The 20,798-nt window shown below is 41.3% G+C and overlaps 1 protein-coding gene across 3 annotated transcripts in view; it reads left to right on the top strand.

Moving 5' to 3' along the window:
- Nucleotides 1–20,798, top strand: part of whrnb (whirlin b) — a 110,602-nt gene that overhangs the window by 58,965 nt on the left and 30,839 nt on the right. For all 3 annotated transcript variants that reach the window (XM_029439611.1, XM_029439607.1, XM_029439610.1), the window contains exons 5-7: nt 6,714–6,750; nt 18,125–18,310; nt 18,821–19,012. In XM_029439611.1, coding sequence (XP_029295471.1) covers nt 6,714–6,750; nt 18,125–18,310; nt 18,821–19,012 — 415 coding nt within the window. The remainder of the gene's footprint in view (nt 1–6,713; nt 6,751–18,124; nt 18,311–18,820; nt 19,013–20,798) is intronic.

The raw sequence follows: 20,798 nt of genomic DNA on the forward strand, positions 1-20,798 counted from the left end.
AAACCACATAGTCAGTGACTATGAAATCAGGTTTGTAATTTCCATCTCTGGTCTAAAGTGTGATGGCTAGCTCACCAGTTTGATATTGGTAGCAACTGCTTTTATTTTAATCAGACCACCTAGAAGGTCCACTGAAACATTGTAGGGCATGTGTTATCACTACGTGGTTATTCTGGCTCTCAAATGAATCAATCAATTTGGGATCTCTGGTGAAACAAAACCATGAAGGATAAATTCATTTATTTAGTTCATTTCAAACGTAAGCAGTAACAACAGGAACATTGCCATATGGTAGTCAAGTGAAACAAATCACATCTAATGGTCAATCACTGGGGGATCCAGCACAAGAAAACCTTTCCCTGCAGTGGAAGATTGTGTTTAACAGCAGAACAATGTGTGGAGACTCTTCAAATCAAATCAAATTTATTTGTATAGCCCAATATCACAAATTATACATTTGTCTCAGTGTGCTTTACAGACTGTACTCTTCTCTCTGCCTCATCCATATGCCCTAATGAAGCTGGCCCTGGTTGAGAGTTTGGGGAGGTATACATTTCTCTGCCTGCTGTTGCCTTGGAAGTCATACAAGAAGGCTCTCTGCTCCACACTTCATTAAATTCACGTTGCCTCTGTCCAGCCTCAGTCTGTCACAACTCTCGATTTGCATTTCCTGTTTTATTTTGAAATGCTCACTCCCCTTGTGTCATGTCTTGTTTTACTTCCTGTCCTTGTGTTGTTCCCTGTCTCTGTGATTGTTAATTTGTTTCTGATGTGTCCATTCACCCTGCCCTTGTGTTTTTGCATTTCTCCCGCAGCTGTGTCTCGTTCCCTTGTTTAGTGTCTGTGTGTATATATCCCTGTCTGTCCCAGTGTGCCTGGTCAGATCTTCATTCGTGTTTCACCCATGCTACGTCGTGTCTTGCCTGGTTTGTGTTTTTCTTGTTGCCTGGATTTTTGGACTTGTAAGCTAAACTTTAAATAAAGCTCTCTTTTTGTTGACATTGTCTTGCATTTGGGTCCTCAACTTTACCGAGTCATGATTTCCGGTTGACCGTGTGAACAAAATGGCTGCGTGAGTCTTGAGCTCCCGACAACTTCCCACTATTATTACACATTTAAATAATTTCACGCCGAATCATCTCTTTAAAAGTTATAAGAAGCAAGATTGATGTTATGCAGTCAGAGCTAGCAACTGTGACTACAATGGTTATTTTGGCTGAAGGAGAGCTGGATGCTCTGAAAAAAAGCACAAAGAAAGATTATTCCGTTCTATCCACTGTTCAGGAAAAGATGCTGGGTTTCGAGCAGAAGATAGCGGATTTGGAGGACCGTAATAGGAGGTACAACATACGGGTTTATGGTTTACCGGAGAACACGGAGAGTGACGCCCCGGTGCAGTTTCTTGAACGCATGATACCCACGTGGTTCCCCGCTCTGAAGCAACTTAAACCTGAAATAGAGCGTGCCCACAGAATCTTCCGCGGCGGCCCCCCTACGGATGGAGGACAACCCCGGGCTTTTATCTTCTGCTGTCTACGCTTCTCCACACGTCAAGCTATCCTCTGTGAGGTGAGGAAACACCCCCTTCAGTAGGCAACATATCTCTCCGTTTCGCTGCTGACTTCAGTGATTATACAGCTAAACGCCACAGAGCGTTCTCAAAGGCTATGGCTTTGGCACGTGAAAAGGGCACTGATGCTTTCCTGATTTACCCTGCCACTCTCAATGTTAAAATGGGTTACTCCACTCATCTCTTCGCTTCACCCGCGGATGCGGAGTGGTTTTTGGAGCGGCGCCCTTCTCCTGGTCGCCTCGTTGACGTCGCTCCGGTGGACGAGCTGGGAGAGGAGCAAGCTGCACCGATTGACCATTTCACCAGATCATATCGACCCTCATGTTGACAATGAGTAACAGGTTTGCACATCACGATCGCCCAAGCCTTGTGGCTGTAAATGGACTACTGTTTTGTGACTATCCATGGAAGCTATATGCGGCTAGTTGTATCAGCACCATAAGCACGCCCGGTTTCACTTATTTTATAATGAACCTGTACCAACGAAACAGGCTGTTCTGCGTCTGTAGCAATACTGTGTTGACTGTGTGGCTGGCTATGTTGACTCCTTTAATAGGCCAGCTTCATCTGTCTACTGGGGTTCCTTTTCTCCACTATCTTTTGTTAAATGCAGTTATCTCTATTAGCTCTATCAGTAACGTTACGCCCGGTTCACAGGCAGCTACGGCATAAGTACACTTGATCGTAATCTCAGTTATATCTTATTATTACACATCTTTAGCGGCCTTTGCTATCCATGTTAAATTTATGAGACCTCCTAATTAGATTTTATAGCTTCCCACTAGCACATTTGTCGGGTTAATGTTAACGTGGGATGTTGTTGGGCTCAATTCTGTATAGCCCTTGGTTCTTATTCTGGTTGCGGACTGTTTGGTTTTTCTTGTGGGAGGGCCGGTTGGGGGTGTAATGGCCTCTCTTTTTTGTTTTATGTGTGCATGTTTGTTTTTGTTTCATTTTTTTGCTCATGGGTTTTTTGCCAGTGTCCTAGGCTTGTTGAGGCTCCGCTTCACTAAGATAACTCTCCTCCCGTGCCCCTAGGTGGAGATTTAACACAACTTTACTAAAAAATTATGATTTCTGTATACAGTTTAAGGCAAAACTCACAGAATTTTTTGAGTTTAATGTAGGATCTGTCGAAGAACCCAGGATATTGTGGAACTCAATTAAAGGATTTATCAGAAGCAATTCTACACTATTTGCATCTAATCTGCGAAAGCCCAACTCACTAAATCAAATCAAATTTATTTGTATAGCCCAATATCACAAATTATACATTTGTCTCAGTGTGCTTTACAGACTGTACAGGTTACGACACCCTCTGTCCTTAGACCCTCGCATCGCACAAGGAAAAACTTCCTAAAAGAAACCCCAAAATTAAAGGGGGAAAATGGAAGAAACCTCAGGGAGAGCAACTGAGGAGGGATCCCTCTCCCAGGACGGACAGACATGCAATAGATGTCGTGTGTACAGGATAAACAACATAGTACAAATACAACATTTGACAGAAATTATGTTGTGTTGAAAAAAAAAAAAAAGAGAAAGTATGGATGAATCCAGGAAAATGTCAATAAGGCTTCCCGGTGTCCAGCAGGACCAGGTCAGCAGGCGCTGTCACGATTCATGATCCTGACGTAAACTTTATCAGTGGCAACCTGCCACATGAGAGACAGACACTCCGGGGATGATGCCCCGGATAGTGAGTTAGTAACATACATTTACATAAATGCACACAGATAGAGAGGGAGAAGAAGAGAGGGGAGGGAGGGGAGGAGAGAGGAAGAGAAGGAAGAGAGCAGGGAGGTGTCCCCCGGCAGTCTAAGCCTATAGCAGCATAACTAGGGGCTGATCCAGGGCAAACCTGAGCCAGCCCTAGCTATAAGCTTTATCAAAAAGGAAAGTCTTTAGCCTACTCTTAAATGTGGAGAGTGTGTCTGCCTCCCGAACATAAACTGGAAACTGGTTCTACTGGAGAGGAGCTTGATAGCTGAAGGCTCTGGCTCCCATTGTACTCTTAGAGACTCTAGGAACCACAAGTAACCCTGCAGTCTGGGAGCGTAATGCTCTAGTTGGTTTATAAGGTACTATGAGATCTTTAAAATATGCTGGAGCCTGACCATTAATTGATTTGTAAGTCAGGAGAAGGATTTTGAATTCTATTCTGTATTTTACCAGTGCAGTGTAGCTAATACAGGAGTAATATGATCCCGTTTCCTTGTTCTTGTCAATACACGTGCCGCTGCATTTTGGATCAACTGAAGAGTCTTAAGCGACTTTTTGGGACAACCTGATAACAATGAGTTGCAGTAATCCAGCCTTGAAGTAACAAATGCATGGACTAGTTTTTCTGCATCATTTTGAGACAGGATGTGTCTTATTTTTGCAATGTTACGTAGATGAAAGAAGGCAGTCCTTGAGATTTGTTTTATGTGGGAGTTAAACGACAGATCTTGATCAAAGATGACGCCAAGATTCCTTACAGTGGTGCTGGAGGCCAAATTAATGCCATCCAGAGCTTCTATGTCATTAGAAAATGCGTTTCGGAGGCGTTTAGGGCCAAGTATAATAACTTCAGTTTTGTCTGTGTTTAACATCAAAAAGTTGATAGACATCCAAGTTTTTATGTCCTTAAGGCATACTTGAAGTTTAGCCAATTGATTGGTTTCATCTGGTTTGATTGATAGATATAATTGGGTATCATCCGCATAACAATGAAAGTTTATAGAGTGGTTCCTTATAATATTTCCCAAAGGAAGCATATATAAGGTGAATAGAATCGGTCCAAGTACAGAACCCTGCGGAACTCCAAGACTGACTTTGGCTGTCATGGAGGATTTATCGTTAACAAGTACAAATTGAGATCGCTCAGATAAATAGGACTTGAACCATCTTAGTGCGGTTCCTTTTATGCCAACACAATGTTCCAGTCTCTGTAGTAGAATGTCATGATCAACAGTGTCGAAAGCAGCACTGAGGTCCAACAAGACAAGAACAGAGACAAGTCGTTTGTCTGATGCCAATAGAAGGTCATTGGTAACTTTCACCAGTGCCGTCTCTGTGCTATGATGAACTCTAAATCCAGATTGAAAAACCTCAAATAAACTATTATTATGTAAAACGTCACACAACTGTTTTGCGACTGCTTTCTCAAGGATTTTAGCGAGAAAGGGTAGGTTAGATATCGGCCTATAGTTGGCTAAAATCTCTAGATCAAGACTAGGCTTTTTAAGAAGTGGTTTTATTACAGCTACTTTAAAGGATTGTGGTACGTAGCCAGATAATAGAGACAGGTTGATCATATTTAATAACGAGGTGTTAATTAAGGGTAAAACTTCTTTAAACAGCTTAGTTGGAATCGGGTCTAAAAGACAGGTTGATGGCTACTACAAGCCAGAGCATCAATAATTAAAATTAACTCTAGGCAGTATATTAATTTTATCAGCTCAATGCTTCCTCTATCGCCCCCCCATTGGCAGAAACTACAGTCGGCAATTTCAACATTTATTTGGAACAACAAGCGGCCTAGACTTAAAATGTCCACTACTCAACGGAGGAGACTTGATGGGGGACTGGCAGTACCACATTTTAAATTGTATTTCTGGTCCTTTTCATTAAGACCTTAATTGGTTTGATCCCAAAGCTGTGGTTTCATGGCGTGCTTTAGAAGAGGAGTTAGTCTCCCCATGGAGACTTCAGGACATCATTTACACAAACATATCTATCAAACAATGTCAGCTTAGGTTCGGCCCTCTGATTACTAATGTTATTCAGACTTGGCGAAACGCACATAAGTTATGCTCTATTCAATGCCCCTGGCATCTCAATTCACCAATATTTAATAACAACCAATTACTCATAGGGCGAAGGCCTATTAATTTTTCCCAATGGGGGAGGTAGGGTCTTCACACCTTGGGAGATATTTACAGTGACAGTGGTCTCCGCTCTTTTCAGGACCTTCAAGGCTGTTATGGCCTTCCAGGCACCTCTTCTTTTATCTACAGCTTAGGGCAGCGCTTAAGGCTTATGGGGTTCCGTGGATCAACACTTAGCACGGCATCCATTCCACAAACTCATCACTGATCACTGAACTTCCAGGGGCTTTGTCTCTATGTTTTATACTTACCTACTTGAGTCCTCTTATGGTGACCTTCCCTTAGATAGACTTTGGAAGAAGGATGTCCCAGAATTGAAACCTGATTTTAATTGGGATTCACTCTATCATTGTCTATCATTCTTCAAGCGTCTCGCAATCACAACCACCAATAAATCCACCTGAACTATGCGCATAGAACTTACCTGACACTCAGATGGCTGCATATGATGGTTCTTCTGGCAGATGCTCGGTGTACACTGTGCTCCATGGGGGCTCCTGGTACATTTCTCCATATGTTCTGGGAATGCCCGTCTGTTGCCCGCTTTTGGAACAGGGTCTCCTTTAAGTTGTCCGACATATTTGCTTTGACTGTACCGGTATCTGTGACTATTTTTCTTTTGAATGACTTATCTCAGCTGCCGGTTACTGGGTACCAGAAAAGACCTATCTATGCTGGCCTTACGGCTGCCAAGAAATTGGTTGCTATGAGGTGGAAACAACCAGACAAGCTCTCAGTGACCTGCTGGTTACTAACATTTCCTGATGTAGTGTACATGGAGCTGTCCACTACATGTGTGATTGGAGTTAAGGAGTCCAATATTGGTTTATGGGTGTCGACAGCTGAAAAGTTGAAGGAGTGGATCTAACCATCTTAACTGACATATTTGTTTGCAGTCATTGGTCCTGAGAGGTCCTGGGATGGGAGTTGGGAGGGTTTATTATTATTTATTTATTTTTCTTCCTTAGTTTTGTCCTCTTGTCGGATTGTTCTTGTTTGTTGTTTCTGTATTTTTTGTAATTTGTGTTGTATTGGTTGTGATTGTACATTGTATTTTTCTAAATGTGTATGAATAAAAAAATGTGATCCAAAAAATACTTTACCAAGTCATAACAGTCTGGTGCAGTGATGTCTGTTGTGTTATAATGTTGCGTACAGGTATTTATGTTCATGCTTTTACTTTTATGTGTTTTTCTCAATTAAACTTGTTTCTAGGATAAATATAATGTATTTCTTAAATATGCTATGCATTGTTTTCTTCTTTGTTGCAGGCCATCCTCAGCCAAAGCTACACCTGTATTAGGAAAGGTAAGAATGACAGCCATGGATTACTGCCCTCTGTATACATATTAACACTCTTTAAATTGCATGTATGGTACTGACATTACAGATTATATACTCATGCTCATCAACATGCTGTAACCAATCTGAGCATGTCATTTTTTTCTTAACCCTGAACAACAATCAGAATCAAGTCATTAGTCTAACGATGCGGGTAAAAGTGGCCGAAATGTGTTTTCTCAGGCGGGTGGCTGGCGTCTCCCTTAGAGATAGGATGAGAAGCTCAGCCTATCCGTGAGAGACTCGGAGTAGAGCCGCTGCTCCTTGAGTTGAAAGGAGCCAGTTGGTTCGGGCATCTAGTAAGGATGCTACCTGGGCGCCTCCCTAGGGAGGTGTTCCAGGCACGTCCAGTTGGGAGGAGACCCCTGGGAAGACCCAGGACTTGGTGGAGAGATTATATCTCCTTGCTGGCATGGGAACGCCTCGGGATCCTCCAGTCGGAGCTGGCGGATGTGGTTCCTGACTGGAGCTGCTGCCCCCGTGACCTGACCCCGGATACGTGGTAGACGATGGATGTAGTCTAACGACCTGACCCCGGATACCCGGTAGACGATGGATATAGTCTAACGACTTTGGACTTGACTCAAGAAAATATTTTTTTGTCTGTTTTGAACCTGCCCCCTCGAGGAGTTATATCAACTTGCTTGATGCTCAGGTTAGCATGACCAGCCCGGCATCATTTCCAGGGCGTCAAATACTAGCATTTTGTCATGGTCCTCTGCGCTTGATTCAGATGGATAAGGCACACTTTTCTCGGGCGTGTTTCTCCCCAATCTGAATATAAGCAGCCAGACCTAAAGGCCCTGTCACACATATCCGTATGACAGAAACGTATGCCGGCGCATACGAAATATTGGCAATAGGTTGATATAAATTAAGGGTAAGTTGTGATCGTTTGAAGGAGGCAGACGTTACGCCGAACACGCCAGATGTACACAATTCCGTATGGCAGAAACATGCCGGCGTATATGAAATTAGCTAAAAATGTGTCAGTCCAAACCACAGCGGTGTTGTAGCTGACGCATACATAACGAATACATAACGAATTAATATACGTCAAACATTGATAGCTTATCACTTACCTATTTAAAACGTATCAGAGCCTCTGGCCAACGGAGCTGAAAAAGTGCCATTTGTTTCACGTCATGCTGATGCTGGAGAACGGCTAAAATGCTGAACGCTAGCTGTACTGTAGAAACACGTTTAATAAATTACTCCGTCGTCAGGCATAATCTTAACATAGGGTAGGAATAGGTTATCAATAAATTGGCTGTAGGATTCACAGTCAGCCGACGTAGCCTATATCTAACGTATCTCTGACGTAGTCACGTAGGTATTACGTATTATATTTGTGTATTCACGTACTGTATTTATGTAGGTAAATATTCAACTACGTATTCATGTATGTCTAACGTCACGTAATGTCTGCATATCTTATGAAGCACACGTTGGGTACGTCCGGCAATTTTGAACATGCTCAAAACATCAGCGTTCAACAACGCACCCCAACGTAACATAGCGTGCTCTTAACGAATACTACTTATACCTTACATCAACGTAAACCAGCGTGTTGCTGATATTTTGTACACGCCATATTTTTGTATATCTTATGCATTCGTTGGGCATTCGTCTGATACATTTTGTATTAGGAAGTGATGCGCTATCAATAGGTTAGACATCCGTATCTGTATATGTTCACTTTTCCGATCCCATGAAAAGTTGGACGTATTTGGACTCTGACACATTTTCGTATGCGCCGGCATACGTTTCTGTCATACGGATATGTGTGACAGAGCCTTTACCTAGAATGACCCATGGGATGAGGGGAGATGCAAAGAAAGGATGAAGTTTAATCTATTAACTTAGCATTTGGTAAAAAAATATATATTTCAAGGTGTAAATGTGTAACTATAAAAAACTAATACATGCACATTGAATTCTGATGGACCCTTCACACATTATATATTCCAAATATAAATGATTACCTTCAGACTTGACAGAGCCAGCAAATGTAAAAACAACTGCGTTAAGTTTTCTTTCATTCCAACTTCTACAACACTACTCATTAAAATCCAGCTTCATCCTTACTCATGCAAGGAGTTGCATTTAGTTCTATGCATTATGCCTTTGTGGTTTTTATGATTTCATTCCTCATTTTCTCAATATTTATTTATTTATTCGATCTCATAGGGCAGGGGTATTCAACTAAAATTGTAAGAGGTCCAGTTAGAGAAAATTTCCACAAGCAATGGTCCGGAGCATCATAAAGTCTAACTTGTGTTATGAATTGGTGTGATATATATATTGAAGTAGCCTAGTAGCTGTATCAACGTCTGCACGTCATCAACAACTGACTGCTCCATAATGGAGCATAAACTCAAAATACTGAGTAATGTGACAGGTAAGTTGCCTACCGGTATTGTTATTGTTTTACCTCTGGATTAGCTGCTAAACTACTGTAACAGCTGATTTGCCTTGCCTCAGAAACTGATCATCTGCAGCTCACTAATACTGTGTTTCATAAGAGATTCATAAGAGCTGTGTTTTATAGGAGATTCAATTTATTGGATATATAGTCTGGTATATTCAATTCATGGTCTGAGGCTCGCACTAGGGAAATGGCCATATGGTGGTAAAGAGAGGAGCACCTGACACATATCTTTTTTGAAAATGACAATGTGTCAATCCCTTTAAGATCTTCATTAATGTTTATATGGTTACCACACATTTACGTATTGGTAGACATATAAATGACAGGAGTGTTTAACTATAAAACCACGGTGGCCCTGAAGGTCAAAACACAAAAACTTTTCACAAAACACAGCAGCAAAAGAGAAAACACAACGACATGAACTCAAACAGGAAAAGGTAGCTACGTGTTGGATAATGATTCCTCGTCCCTAATTGGATGCACTGTCTGTCAGTCACACAAACAGAATACTACTTCTTCATGCCTCGTGCTGGACTGATTAGTTACTTTAGCGAGTAGTCTGTCTGTTCTGGCAGACTGGAAACATTGCGACACATTACTACTTCTCATCTCATGGGACAGGATGATAAGATAATATAAAGTAATGATATTTAAAAATGAAGGAACAAATCTTTTGAGTGTCCGGTATGTACCGGGGAAGCCTGTCGAACGTCCCAGTGGTCACGAGTCCCCGACTTTTCCCGCTCACTGCCCTCGCTGTCCTGCTCACACCGGCTGCCTGCTGCTGGTGCAGTCGCTCACCAGAGTCAGGACGAGTCACACTGTTCCTCTTACAAACAAACAAATCATTGTCCAACACGTATCTACCTTTTCCTATTTGGGTTAATGTTGTGTTTTTGAAATGTTTTTTGTTTTGTGTAATGTTGTTGTGTTTTGACCTTCAGGGCCACCGTATTAAACCGCTCTCACAACGAATGACAATTCAATACGTTGGGTATGTATGTACATTTAAAATGTAATGTTTTTCAGTCAATTAAGTCATGGGAAATAGATTATTATGTGAACGTACGACATGTCCATGTATCCTCATGATATCTTGTATATGTATATATGAATTTCCAGCACCTCGAGCGAACAGTGTGTCCGTACAAGCCCCTGCAGTGCAGAACCTGTTTAGGTGACAAAACTACTTGGGTAGGTTTAGGAAAAAATCATAGACTGGGTTAAAATAAGTGTTTGAAATACTTTGTTAAGTTTGGGCAACAGATTTACTTGGTAAGGTTTATGAAAAGATTGTAGTTTGGTTTAAAATACTGCAGAAGTGGCGTTACTTAAAGTGTTTGATGGGATGTATTTATCTTCTCTAATGTCACAATGAGCTCACTAAGAAATAACTAATTATGAACAATATTAGTGGAGACAGTAACTGGGCCTCATATATTATATTGTATATAAATAGTGATGGACAGATATAAATGGGACAAGAAATAAGCCGTACCGTAATATTACGTATAGTAACTGTGTATCCCCACTCACGTGGTGTGGTATATTTATTTGTAACCAACTTTCTTATAGCCTACAAATAGAAAGATCATTTCCCTAACAGTTGATTATTAGCAGATGGATTGAACAGTAGTTCATTCTTTATTAATTTCTGCTCAAATCTGATGTATTAACACAAAGTCCTGTGCTTGGTCTGCTTAGCTTTCACACCACACACAAACCGCAACAGTTAGCTTGGTAGACTGTTTACACAGGAGGCATTTTAGCCATGTTTTCAGACATCTCAAACGCATCTGGCAGAATGGATATGTTCCTAATCTACACAGGCTGCATAACGGCCGTGTTTCATACATGTACAAAAGTAAGACATGAAATGTATTTCAATGCTTCAAAATCTATATCCTCTCTTTTTACCCATGTAACTACAGGGATAGTGTGTTTGGCTCTAAATGCTGCCAAAACGCGGGTGACCTACACTCAAACAGGGCTTGAATGCATCCTGTGTATCCTCTGCTGTGCTTAAAAGCTGCCATCACTTTGAAGGCTGTGTGAAGACTTGTGGTCGACTATATATTTATATACAGCAATATTTGGAACAAAAGAAATGTAAACCTTAGTGTCAAAATTTAAAATAGCACAATCTCCAACAAAAAACTTTGTTAAATGCCTTTAAGAATATATGTTTTATTTTAATACTCTCAATACGATATTCAGAGCATATCTATGTTATGGATGGATGCCACCACTTCCTACCTTCCTACTTCCGGCGCCCTTGCTCGGACCACACCCATCTTCGAACTCAGACTTCATTTTGATCTCAACTAAACACCTGTAAGTTTTGTGACTGCATCTTGAGCGCTTGTGGCGCTAATGTGGTGACAAAATCTGGCCACAGACAGACATATTGACAGACATTGATTGTCTACAGTCACCAATCGGTAGACTTAGAGAGGAGTGGCTGCATCAGTGCCAAGGTAGTGCATTTTTAAATATAGTTATTTTATCGGCGATTCTATAAAAAAAAAAAACTACTCCCATAATTATAAATATGCTGAATATCGCAGCCGCTAATCTGCAAGGTTGATGATCATTGCCATGTAGAACCCTAATGTAGACATCCAAAATAAGATGCAAAATCTCAAGGGGCTATCATTTTAATGAATTCAAATATACTGATCCCACTGTGAATACAATGTCAATGAGATGTGACATATACTGATGTTGTAACTTTGACAACACAACGATATATTTAAAACACTCTGTTGTAGCAGTTATGATAATAATCAAGACTATCTATTATATACTGTGTTACTCATTTACCCACCTCCCGCCCATCGTCCCTTTTTAATAAATCAGCTCCATTGACACTGTAAACAGCTGAGCTACATGCTAATATGTGCAGAAAACCAACACAGTCTGCTTCAATGGGCTCTGCAATAATTAAGCAGCTATTCTTCAGAAATAGGTCCAATTTTTGTTCCCCAGGCAGCCAAGGTTTTGTTTTGTTGGTCAAAATGAGATGGGTAGCCATGTTGATTTAATGCATGTCCAACAAGCATTTCAACAGCCGCTGGGTAACCATTAATGAATCAAGGACAGTGTATGAAGGATGTTGCTCTGAAAGCTGAATGGGGTCTGATGGACAATATGTTGTATTAAGTGCTTGTACCATAGTGACTCGAATGGGATGTTTATTTGTATGTAAATTCTACAATAATAATCTCCCTCTCTTTCTCTCTTTCTCTCTCTCTCTCTTTCTCTCTCGCTCTCTCGCTCTCTCGCTCGCTCTTTCTCTCTCTCGCTCTCTGTGCATGCTGGGAGTTTGTGTGCGAGTGAGACGCTGAGCGTGTGCTTTTCGATTCTTCTTTTTAAAATTTCTAAAACACATTTCTTGAAACCTTCCCCCCTTTTCTCAAAACTTTAAACACAAAACTCAAGCTACATTCAGAAAACCACAGACTCCTCTGGCACAAATCAAACAATGCTTTCACATCATGCACTTTTCCAGTCAAAATAGAAAAACCTACAGAGCATTCATTAGACACTACATAAAACTAATTAAAACACTGCATCCACTAGTAGCATGTAGTTTGATTTTGTTTTATTGTAAATGAACACATTTTTGCAAAACTAAACAAAAGTACAATAGTCCCAATTTATACAAATAACAAAGAACTTCATACGTAAATGAAAAGCACATTACAGGTAAATGAAAAGCACATTACATTACACATTTACTGCAAAAAACGTCAACGTACGATTCATTCTGCCTCAGCAGCATCACGCCTTTGTACTGGTCCGGCCAGAGGACTTCATCTACATCACACGCAATGTTTTCTCTTGCTAAGCAACGGGAGGAAAACCCTCTGGCTTGGCGGATCCAGGCTTAACAAGCATCCGTTTGTCACCACAGGCCAATGCCATTGCCTGTAGGAGGTTTACCCTGGTGTAGTGGTTCCGGTCACAGACCCTTCAGCGCCACGCAGAAAAAAACTCCTCTGTATGGGCTGAAGGCAAACATTTATGAAGCGCTGGTTGATGTTGAACCATTCAAGTATGCGGACTGCACGTGAAAGCTGACATTGTCCCAATCTACAACATAAATAGGACGTCCGGCCTGATGAGGAACCTGCTGCTCACGATCAATCAGAAAATCCTGAAGACCACTGAGATATGTGAGAAGATGAAAAATGGCGGCGCTCAGTGTGGCTGCGGGCTTATGACAACACCATACCTGTCAACCCTCCTGTTTTTCCCGGGATTATCCCGTATTCTTCCTTCTATCCCGTTTTCCTCCTGTTTATATATTTTCCTGTAATTATCCCGTATTTTTAACCTTTAAAAAAAAAAAAAAGGCCTAATTAAAAAACAGTGGCCTCCGAGAGAGCATGTTACAGTATTATGTTTAACATTAGCTTAAAAAACGTTATCCACCAGTAAACACGCAGAAGAAGAAAACTGGAACAATAACACAGAAGAAGACGAAAACATGGATGAGAGTCACAGTGAACGGGAGATGGATGGAGACGCAGTTGTACCTGCCGGACATGTTTCCCGACTCTGCCATCGAAAGGAAGTCCTCGTCGGGGAAAACCAAAGCCACACAACTCATCCATCAAATAAATTGATGATATTAACTAATAAATAAAATACATAAATTGTATAAACATGTCTGTACAAGTAATACATACTTTACATAAACATATATTCCTGAAGGCCTATACCTGTCCCTTATGTGTTTACATTTACATTATATGGGTTGGGGCTGGGTGGCTGAGAGCTGTTAAAATATGGGCGGAGTCCGCCAAAGAATTTCCCTTATTTTGAAATTCCAATGTTGACAGGTATGGACAACACAGGACATCTAATTGCAAATAAACCACTTCTAGCTGCAAATAAATTACTTACGTTAGATGCCAGACTAGTATATGATCGCCAGGTTATGTTAGATCTGTGAAAAGTCTGCAGTTTATGAAGCATACATACAACCACCCTTGATAGCCTGCGCTGACTCTGGCTACAGAGAGTGGTGAGGACAGCGGAGAAGATCATCGGGACGTCTCTTCCTTCACTGCAAAAACACTGCAAATAAACGATGCCTCACCAGAGCCCAGAACATTATAAATGACCCCACTCACCCCCACCACGGCCTGTTTTCCCTGCAGCATAAAGAGCAGAACAACCAGATTCTGCAACAGCTTCTTTCCCCAATCCATCAGACTGTTGAACCAGAAATAACTTTTCTCCTGAGCAATGTGATATGAACTCCACTCTAAGGACTCTTAAATGTATATATTTTATATAGTGTATATATGTTATTTATATATAGTAGATTTATATTTTAAGTACACACTTTATTTTATATTTCTGCATCAGCACTACAACACTTTTAAATATTTATGACTACTTACTCAGTCACTTTTACAGTCAGCCAGGACAAACAAAATTTAATTTGAATTGTATATTGTATAGCTCGAAATGACAATGTTTTTGATCAAATGATTGAGATGCTCGGTGTTGTAAGGCCCCAGGGTTGCATGATGGCCGCACAAAGGGTGACATTGCCACCACGCTGACCATAATTCCCACTATGATGCCCATGTGTTGCAAAATGCTAAACACAGGCAGCAAAAGTTGAACACAACTACAACACAGTTGTCATCGTTTAAACACGACTCAAAATTGTGCACACTTGTTTCTAATGATGTGATCAACCGATTTAACACACTATATAAGCAAGTTCAGAGTGCATATGCTAATACCGACAATGGATAAAAACATTTTGAGAGACAGAGGAGGAAAGGGTGGAAGAAGAGGAGGAAGAGTACAAGTAAGAGGTGATGGGCCAAGAGGAAGATATCAAGGCCGAGGAAGAACCAGAACCATCATTTCAGATGCAATCCGGGCAACGATCACAGACCATGTTCTTGTTCATGGCTTGACAATGAGGGAAGCAGGACAAGGAGTGCAACAAAATTGGAGTAGGTTCTCTTCAAAGATTGTTTGAATTTGATTCTATGGAAAGGCCCCATGAATACATTTTTGTAGATGAAGCAGGGTTCAATCTGACGAAGAGGAGAAGAAGAGGCGGGAACATAATTGGTCAACAGGCCGTTGTGGAAGTCCCTGGCCAGCGTGGTGGCAATGTCACCATAAGTAATTGTGCCGTTCTCCACCATCATGCAACCCTGGGGTCTTACAACACCGAGCATCTTCTCACATATCTGAGTGGTCTTTGGGACTTTCTGATTGATCGTGAGCAGCAGGTTCCTCATCAGGCTGGGCATCCTATTTATGTTGTATTTTGGGACAATGTCAGCTTTTACCGCGCAGTCCGCATACGTGAATGGTTCAACATCAACCAGCGCTTCATAAATGTTTGCTGGAGGGTCTGTGACCGGAACCCCTACACCAGGGTAAACCTCCTACAGGCAATGGCATTGGCCTGTGGTGACATACGTGTGTATGCTTGTCAAGCCTGGATCCGCCAAGCCAGAGGGTTTTCCTCCCGTTGCTTAGCAAGAGAAAACACTGCGTGTGATGTAGATGAAGTCCTCTGGTCGGTTCCAGCACAAAGGCGTGATGCTGCTGAGGCAGAATGAATCATACGTTGACGTTTTTCGAAGTTGGATTTCTAACGTGCTTTTTATTTAGCTGTAATGTGCTTTTCATTTACGTATGAAGTTTTCTTTCTTATTTGTATAAGTTGGGATAATTGTACTTTTGTTTAGTTTTGCAAAAATGTGTTGATTTACAATAAAACTAAATCAAACTACATGCACTGGATGCAGTGTTTTATTTATTTGTATGTAGTGTCTAATAAATGGTCTGTAGGTTTTTCTATATTGACTGGAAAAGTGCATGATCTGAAAGCATTGTTTGATTTGTGCCAAATGAGTCTGTGGTTTTCTGAATGTAGCTTGAGTTTTCTGTTTTGAGAAAATGAGTGAAGGTTTCAAGAAATGTGTTTTAGCAATTGTAAAAAACTAAACGATGACAACTGTGTTGTAGTTGTGTTCAACCTTTGCTGCCTGTGTTTAGCATTGTGCAACACATGTGTATCACAGTGGGAATTGTGTTTTGTAGTAAAGGAGAATGTGTTTAGAGTTTTGCAAATAGTGTCTAACTACTTGAACTTGTTTAGGGTTTTGCTAAAAGAGTGGTTGATTCGACAAATGGGTTTAGGCAACTGATAATTTGGTTCAGAGAATGGGGTTTAGTGATTCATTTACTGGTGATAGTTTGATTTAGTTGATTTGTTGGTGAGTTTTGGTGTGGTGTTTGAGGTGTTTGAGGTGTTTGTGGGGTCTTTTTTTTAAACCAGCGCCGTCTGGTCTAGGAGGGGTGGCGGCTGCTGCGACGGAGGGCTCTCCGCCAATGGTAGTCATGGCTCCGGCGGTGTCCGACCTGGCGCGCGAGATATGTGGTGTTAATTTAAGTGGTGTGGAGAACAGTAATGGGGGAAATATTTTTAAAGATATTCTAGGTGACGTAGGAGACAGTGAGGTCGAAAAAAAAAAAGGAGGGAGAAGAGGTGCATGTAGAGGAGACCGGTGGTTTGGGCGGAGAGAAAGTAAAGGAGGAAGGTGGTTTGGGAGGAGAGCAGGTAGAGGATGCTGGTGGTTTGGGAGGAGAGCAGGCAGAGGAGACAGGAGAGGTGCAGGTAAACATGGCAGAAAAAGAAAGGTTTACATGGAGTGAGCAGGTAGATGAAGCGGAGATGGAGGAGGAGGAGGAGGAGGAGGAGGAGGAGGAGGAGGAGGAGGAGGAGGCAGCAGCAGCAGCACTGGACACACTACAACAAAAGCTTGCTACCAAATGTAGGAGAAACAAGTCAAAGAAAGCATCCAGTGATGTGAAAAACAGTAAAGTTGAGGAAGAGGGACAGACTCTGAAAAGGCAGGGACAGGCGGACGAGAGTCTTAGTGAAGAAGAGTGTGTGTGGACAGCAGTGATATCCCTGGTTTTAATTTAAGTAACAGTCAGAAAAAAAATTGTATACGGCGGAAATTTTTAAAGTTTTCCAAAAAATCAACATGGTGTAAAGGTGGAAGATTACTTTCCAGATTTAACACTTGTTATTACCTCAGCCAGACTCCATATGAGTCAAAGAGAGGAGTCTGGCCTCACTGACCAAGAGTATTATAGATTAAAGAAACAAACAAATAAACATTCATGATGCATGCGTGCTCCCCGTGTCATCCTAGTTTGTCTTTTCAGTTTACTGTTTACCTTTTGTTATTGTGTAAAGCTTTTTGGAATAAAGCCCTCTTTTTGTTAATCTCCTCGTCTGCTGTCTTGCATTTGAATCCTCACCTTTTCGCTACCAGCAGCAGCAGCAACAAAACGTATTTCACCCACCTAATAATCACGATCAATTAAAATGTACGCTATATATACCTTGCCGTCAGACAGCCCTTTCCAACGGGTAACTGAAGCCGTTATCTATGTTCTCTTTGAAGAGCCACCAGACTCCATTGACAAGAACTGTAATTTTATCTCGTTTTCTACATGGTGGCTTTGTCAAGAGCATAGATGGATGTAACAGGTTCACTTCCGTGGCTTTTTGACTAAATATAACGTACACTTAAACTGATATACATTTTTTTAGGTGGTGGAATACGTTTTGCTGAAAATATTTTTCAAGTTGAGCTCCTTGGAAAGATAACATTAATGGAGTCCTTAAGGCAAACAAGTTATGACTGACTTGCCCTGAAGCCCTGAAGTGGTGCTTTTCCCCTGAGCTCAGTCACAGCCGTGTGTTCACAGGATGAGAGGAAGGGGAGTGGAAGATCTGCACACATCTGAAGACTTTCTGTATGCATACTACTGGCTTGTAGATAACTTTTCTTATCCTAATTGTGTGACCCTCATTTTTTTCATCTTTTGTCCCATCTCTCCGTCTAGCCAGCAGTATACAGAGGTGTAGGCCCACCAGGTGTTCAGGTTTCTCTGGAGCAGCAAGCCTACATGCTGCTGACGGAGCCAGAGAGGCAGACTATGGTCTACTACCTGCAGGAATACCAGGATGGACACATAGGAGTGGAGCCACTGACCATGGCTCTGTTTGAGCTCTTTAACACACATGCAAAGGTACAGCAGCCTTGTGACCCCATAGTGGTTATATATGGGGTCTAAAATGGAGCCACTGTACATGTTTTGAGATTGTGAAATAATATTCAGAAAGTGCATTGTGAGAAAAAGCTTGAATGTATCCGAATGTAGGAATATATAGCATAATAAGACCCAATGTCTATTTTGTCTCAACAACATCAGTTATAATCCATTAATTGTGATTACAATATTTTATTGACTTGTTAAATTTTCATTTAGAGCGGAAAACATCAGGTCAATGCAACATTCACATATGGCCATTAAACCTTGTCTTTTTAAACAGTTTAAAAGTGTGCAGTGATTTAAATTCCTTTTCTTTTCATGTCAGTAGCTTTTTCTTTAAATGGTAAACAAGTTGATCTTCTCTGTTTTTCAGTTGGTTTACTTATTTTTAAAGCCCAAGACTGACTATTTGAAAGATGCAGTAATCACAATCCTACTCTTGCATGCTCTTATCTCAGTTTTGTTTTCTCTTCTCCTTTCCTCCAGTTGTCTATGTTGTCTGAGGTGAGAAGTCTGGTGGCTCCCCAGGATCTGGAGTTCTACGACAGGCTGGTTTTGCATCGTGAGAGGGAGGCCCACCAGGCCTGGCATGGAGGACTTAGAGTTCTGCATCCACAGGGCCACTGCAACTACTCGGCCCCTATGATCCATGACGCAGGACACGCCCTTCCTGATACGGTAAATCCCTTAAATACTATACCGGAAGAAATGTGCTATCCAACATAATATTGTACCTAGTCTATTTTTTTGCCTTTTTCCACTTTGCCACTTTAATGTGACTTTATTCAAATATGTACAGGTACATCTCAATAAATTAGAATATCGTGGAAAAGTCAGTTTATTTCACTAATTCAATTCAAAAAGTGGAACTCATATATTATATGGATTCATTACACACAAAGTGAAATATTTCAAGCCTTTATTTGTTTTAATCTTGATGATTACGGCTTGCAGCTAATGAAAACCCAAAAATCAATATCTCAGAAAATTAGAATATTTTGAGAAAGTTCAATATTGTAGACTCACGGTGTCACATTCTAATCAGCTAATGAACTCAAAACACATGGAAAGGTTTCCTGAGCCTTTAAATGGTCTCTCAATCTGGTTCAGCAGGCTTCACAATCATGGGGAAGACTGCTGACTTGACAGTTGTCCAGAAGACAGTCATTGACACTCTCCACAAGGAGGGGAAGCCTCAAAAGGTCATTGCTAAAGAAGCTGGCTGTTCCCAGAGTGCTGTATCCAAACATATCCATAGAAAGTTGAATGGAAGGAAAAAGTGTGGTCGGAAAAGGTGCACAAGCAACAGGGATAACCGCAGCCTTGAGAGGATCGTCAAGAAGAGGCCATTCATAAATTTGGGGGAGCTTCACAAGGACTGAGGCTGGAGTCAGTGAAGAGCCACCACGCACAGACGTATCCAGGACATGGGCTACAACTGTCGCATTCCTCATGTCAAGCCACTCCTGAACCGGAGACAACGTCAGAAGCATCTTACCTGGGCTAAGGAGAAGAAGAACCGGTCTATTGCTCAGTGGTCCAAAGTCCTCTTTTCAGATGAAAGTAGATTTTGCATTTCATTTGGAAATCAAGTTCCCAGAGTCTGGAGGAAGAGTGGAGAGGCACAGAATCCAAGTTGCTTGAAGTCCAGTGTGAAGTTTCCACAGTCAGTAATGATTTGGGGAAGCCATGTCATCTGCTGGTGTTGGTCCACTGTGTTATCTCAAGTCCAAAGTGAACGTAGCCGTCTACCAGGAAGTTTTAGAGCACTTCATGCTTCCTTCTTCTGAGAAGCTTTTTGGAGATGCTGATTTAATTTTCCAGCAGGACTTGGCACCTGCCCACTCTGCCAAAAGTACTAATGCCTGGTTTAATGACCATGGAATCAATGTGCTTGATTGGCCTGGAAACTCGCCTGACCTGAACCCTATAGAGAATCTCTGGGGTAATGTCAAGAGGAAGATAAGAGACATGAGACCCTACAATGCAGACGAGCTGAAGGCCGCTATCGAAGCAACCTGGGCTTCCATAACCCCTCAGCAGTGCCACAGGCTGATCGCCTTCATGCCACGCCGCATTGATGCAGTAATTCATGCAAAAGGAGGCCCAACCAAGTACTGAGTGCAGACACATGAACATACTTTTCAGAAGGCCGACATTTCTGTATTAAAAATATTTTTTTTATTGGTCTTATGTAATATTCTAATTTTCTGAGGTACTGATTTTTGGGGTTTTATTAGCTGTAAGCCGTAATCATCAAGATTAAAACAAATAAAGGCTTAAAATATTTCACTTTGTGTGTAATGAATCCATATAATATATGAGTTTCACTTTTTGAATTGAATTAGTGAAATAAACTGACTTTTCCACGATATTCTAATTTATTGAGCTGTACCTGTATAGTAAATAAGTCAGAATAGAGCAAGATAAGCAATGACTGGGCAAATCTCATGCTGACATTTTA

The sequence above is a fragment of the Cottoperca gobio genome, chromosome 9 (assembly GCF_900634415.1).
Source record: "Cottoperca gobio chromosome 9, fCotGob3.1, whole genome shotgun sequence".
Lineage (NCBI taxonomy): Eukaryota > Metazoa > Chordata > Actinopteri > Perciformes > Bovichtidae > Cottoperca > Cottoperca gobio.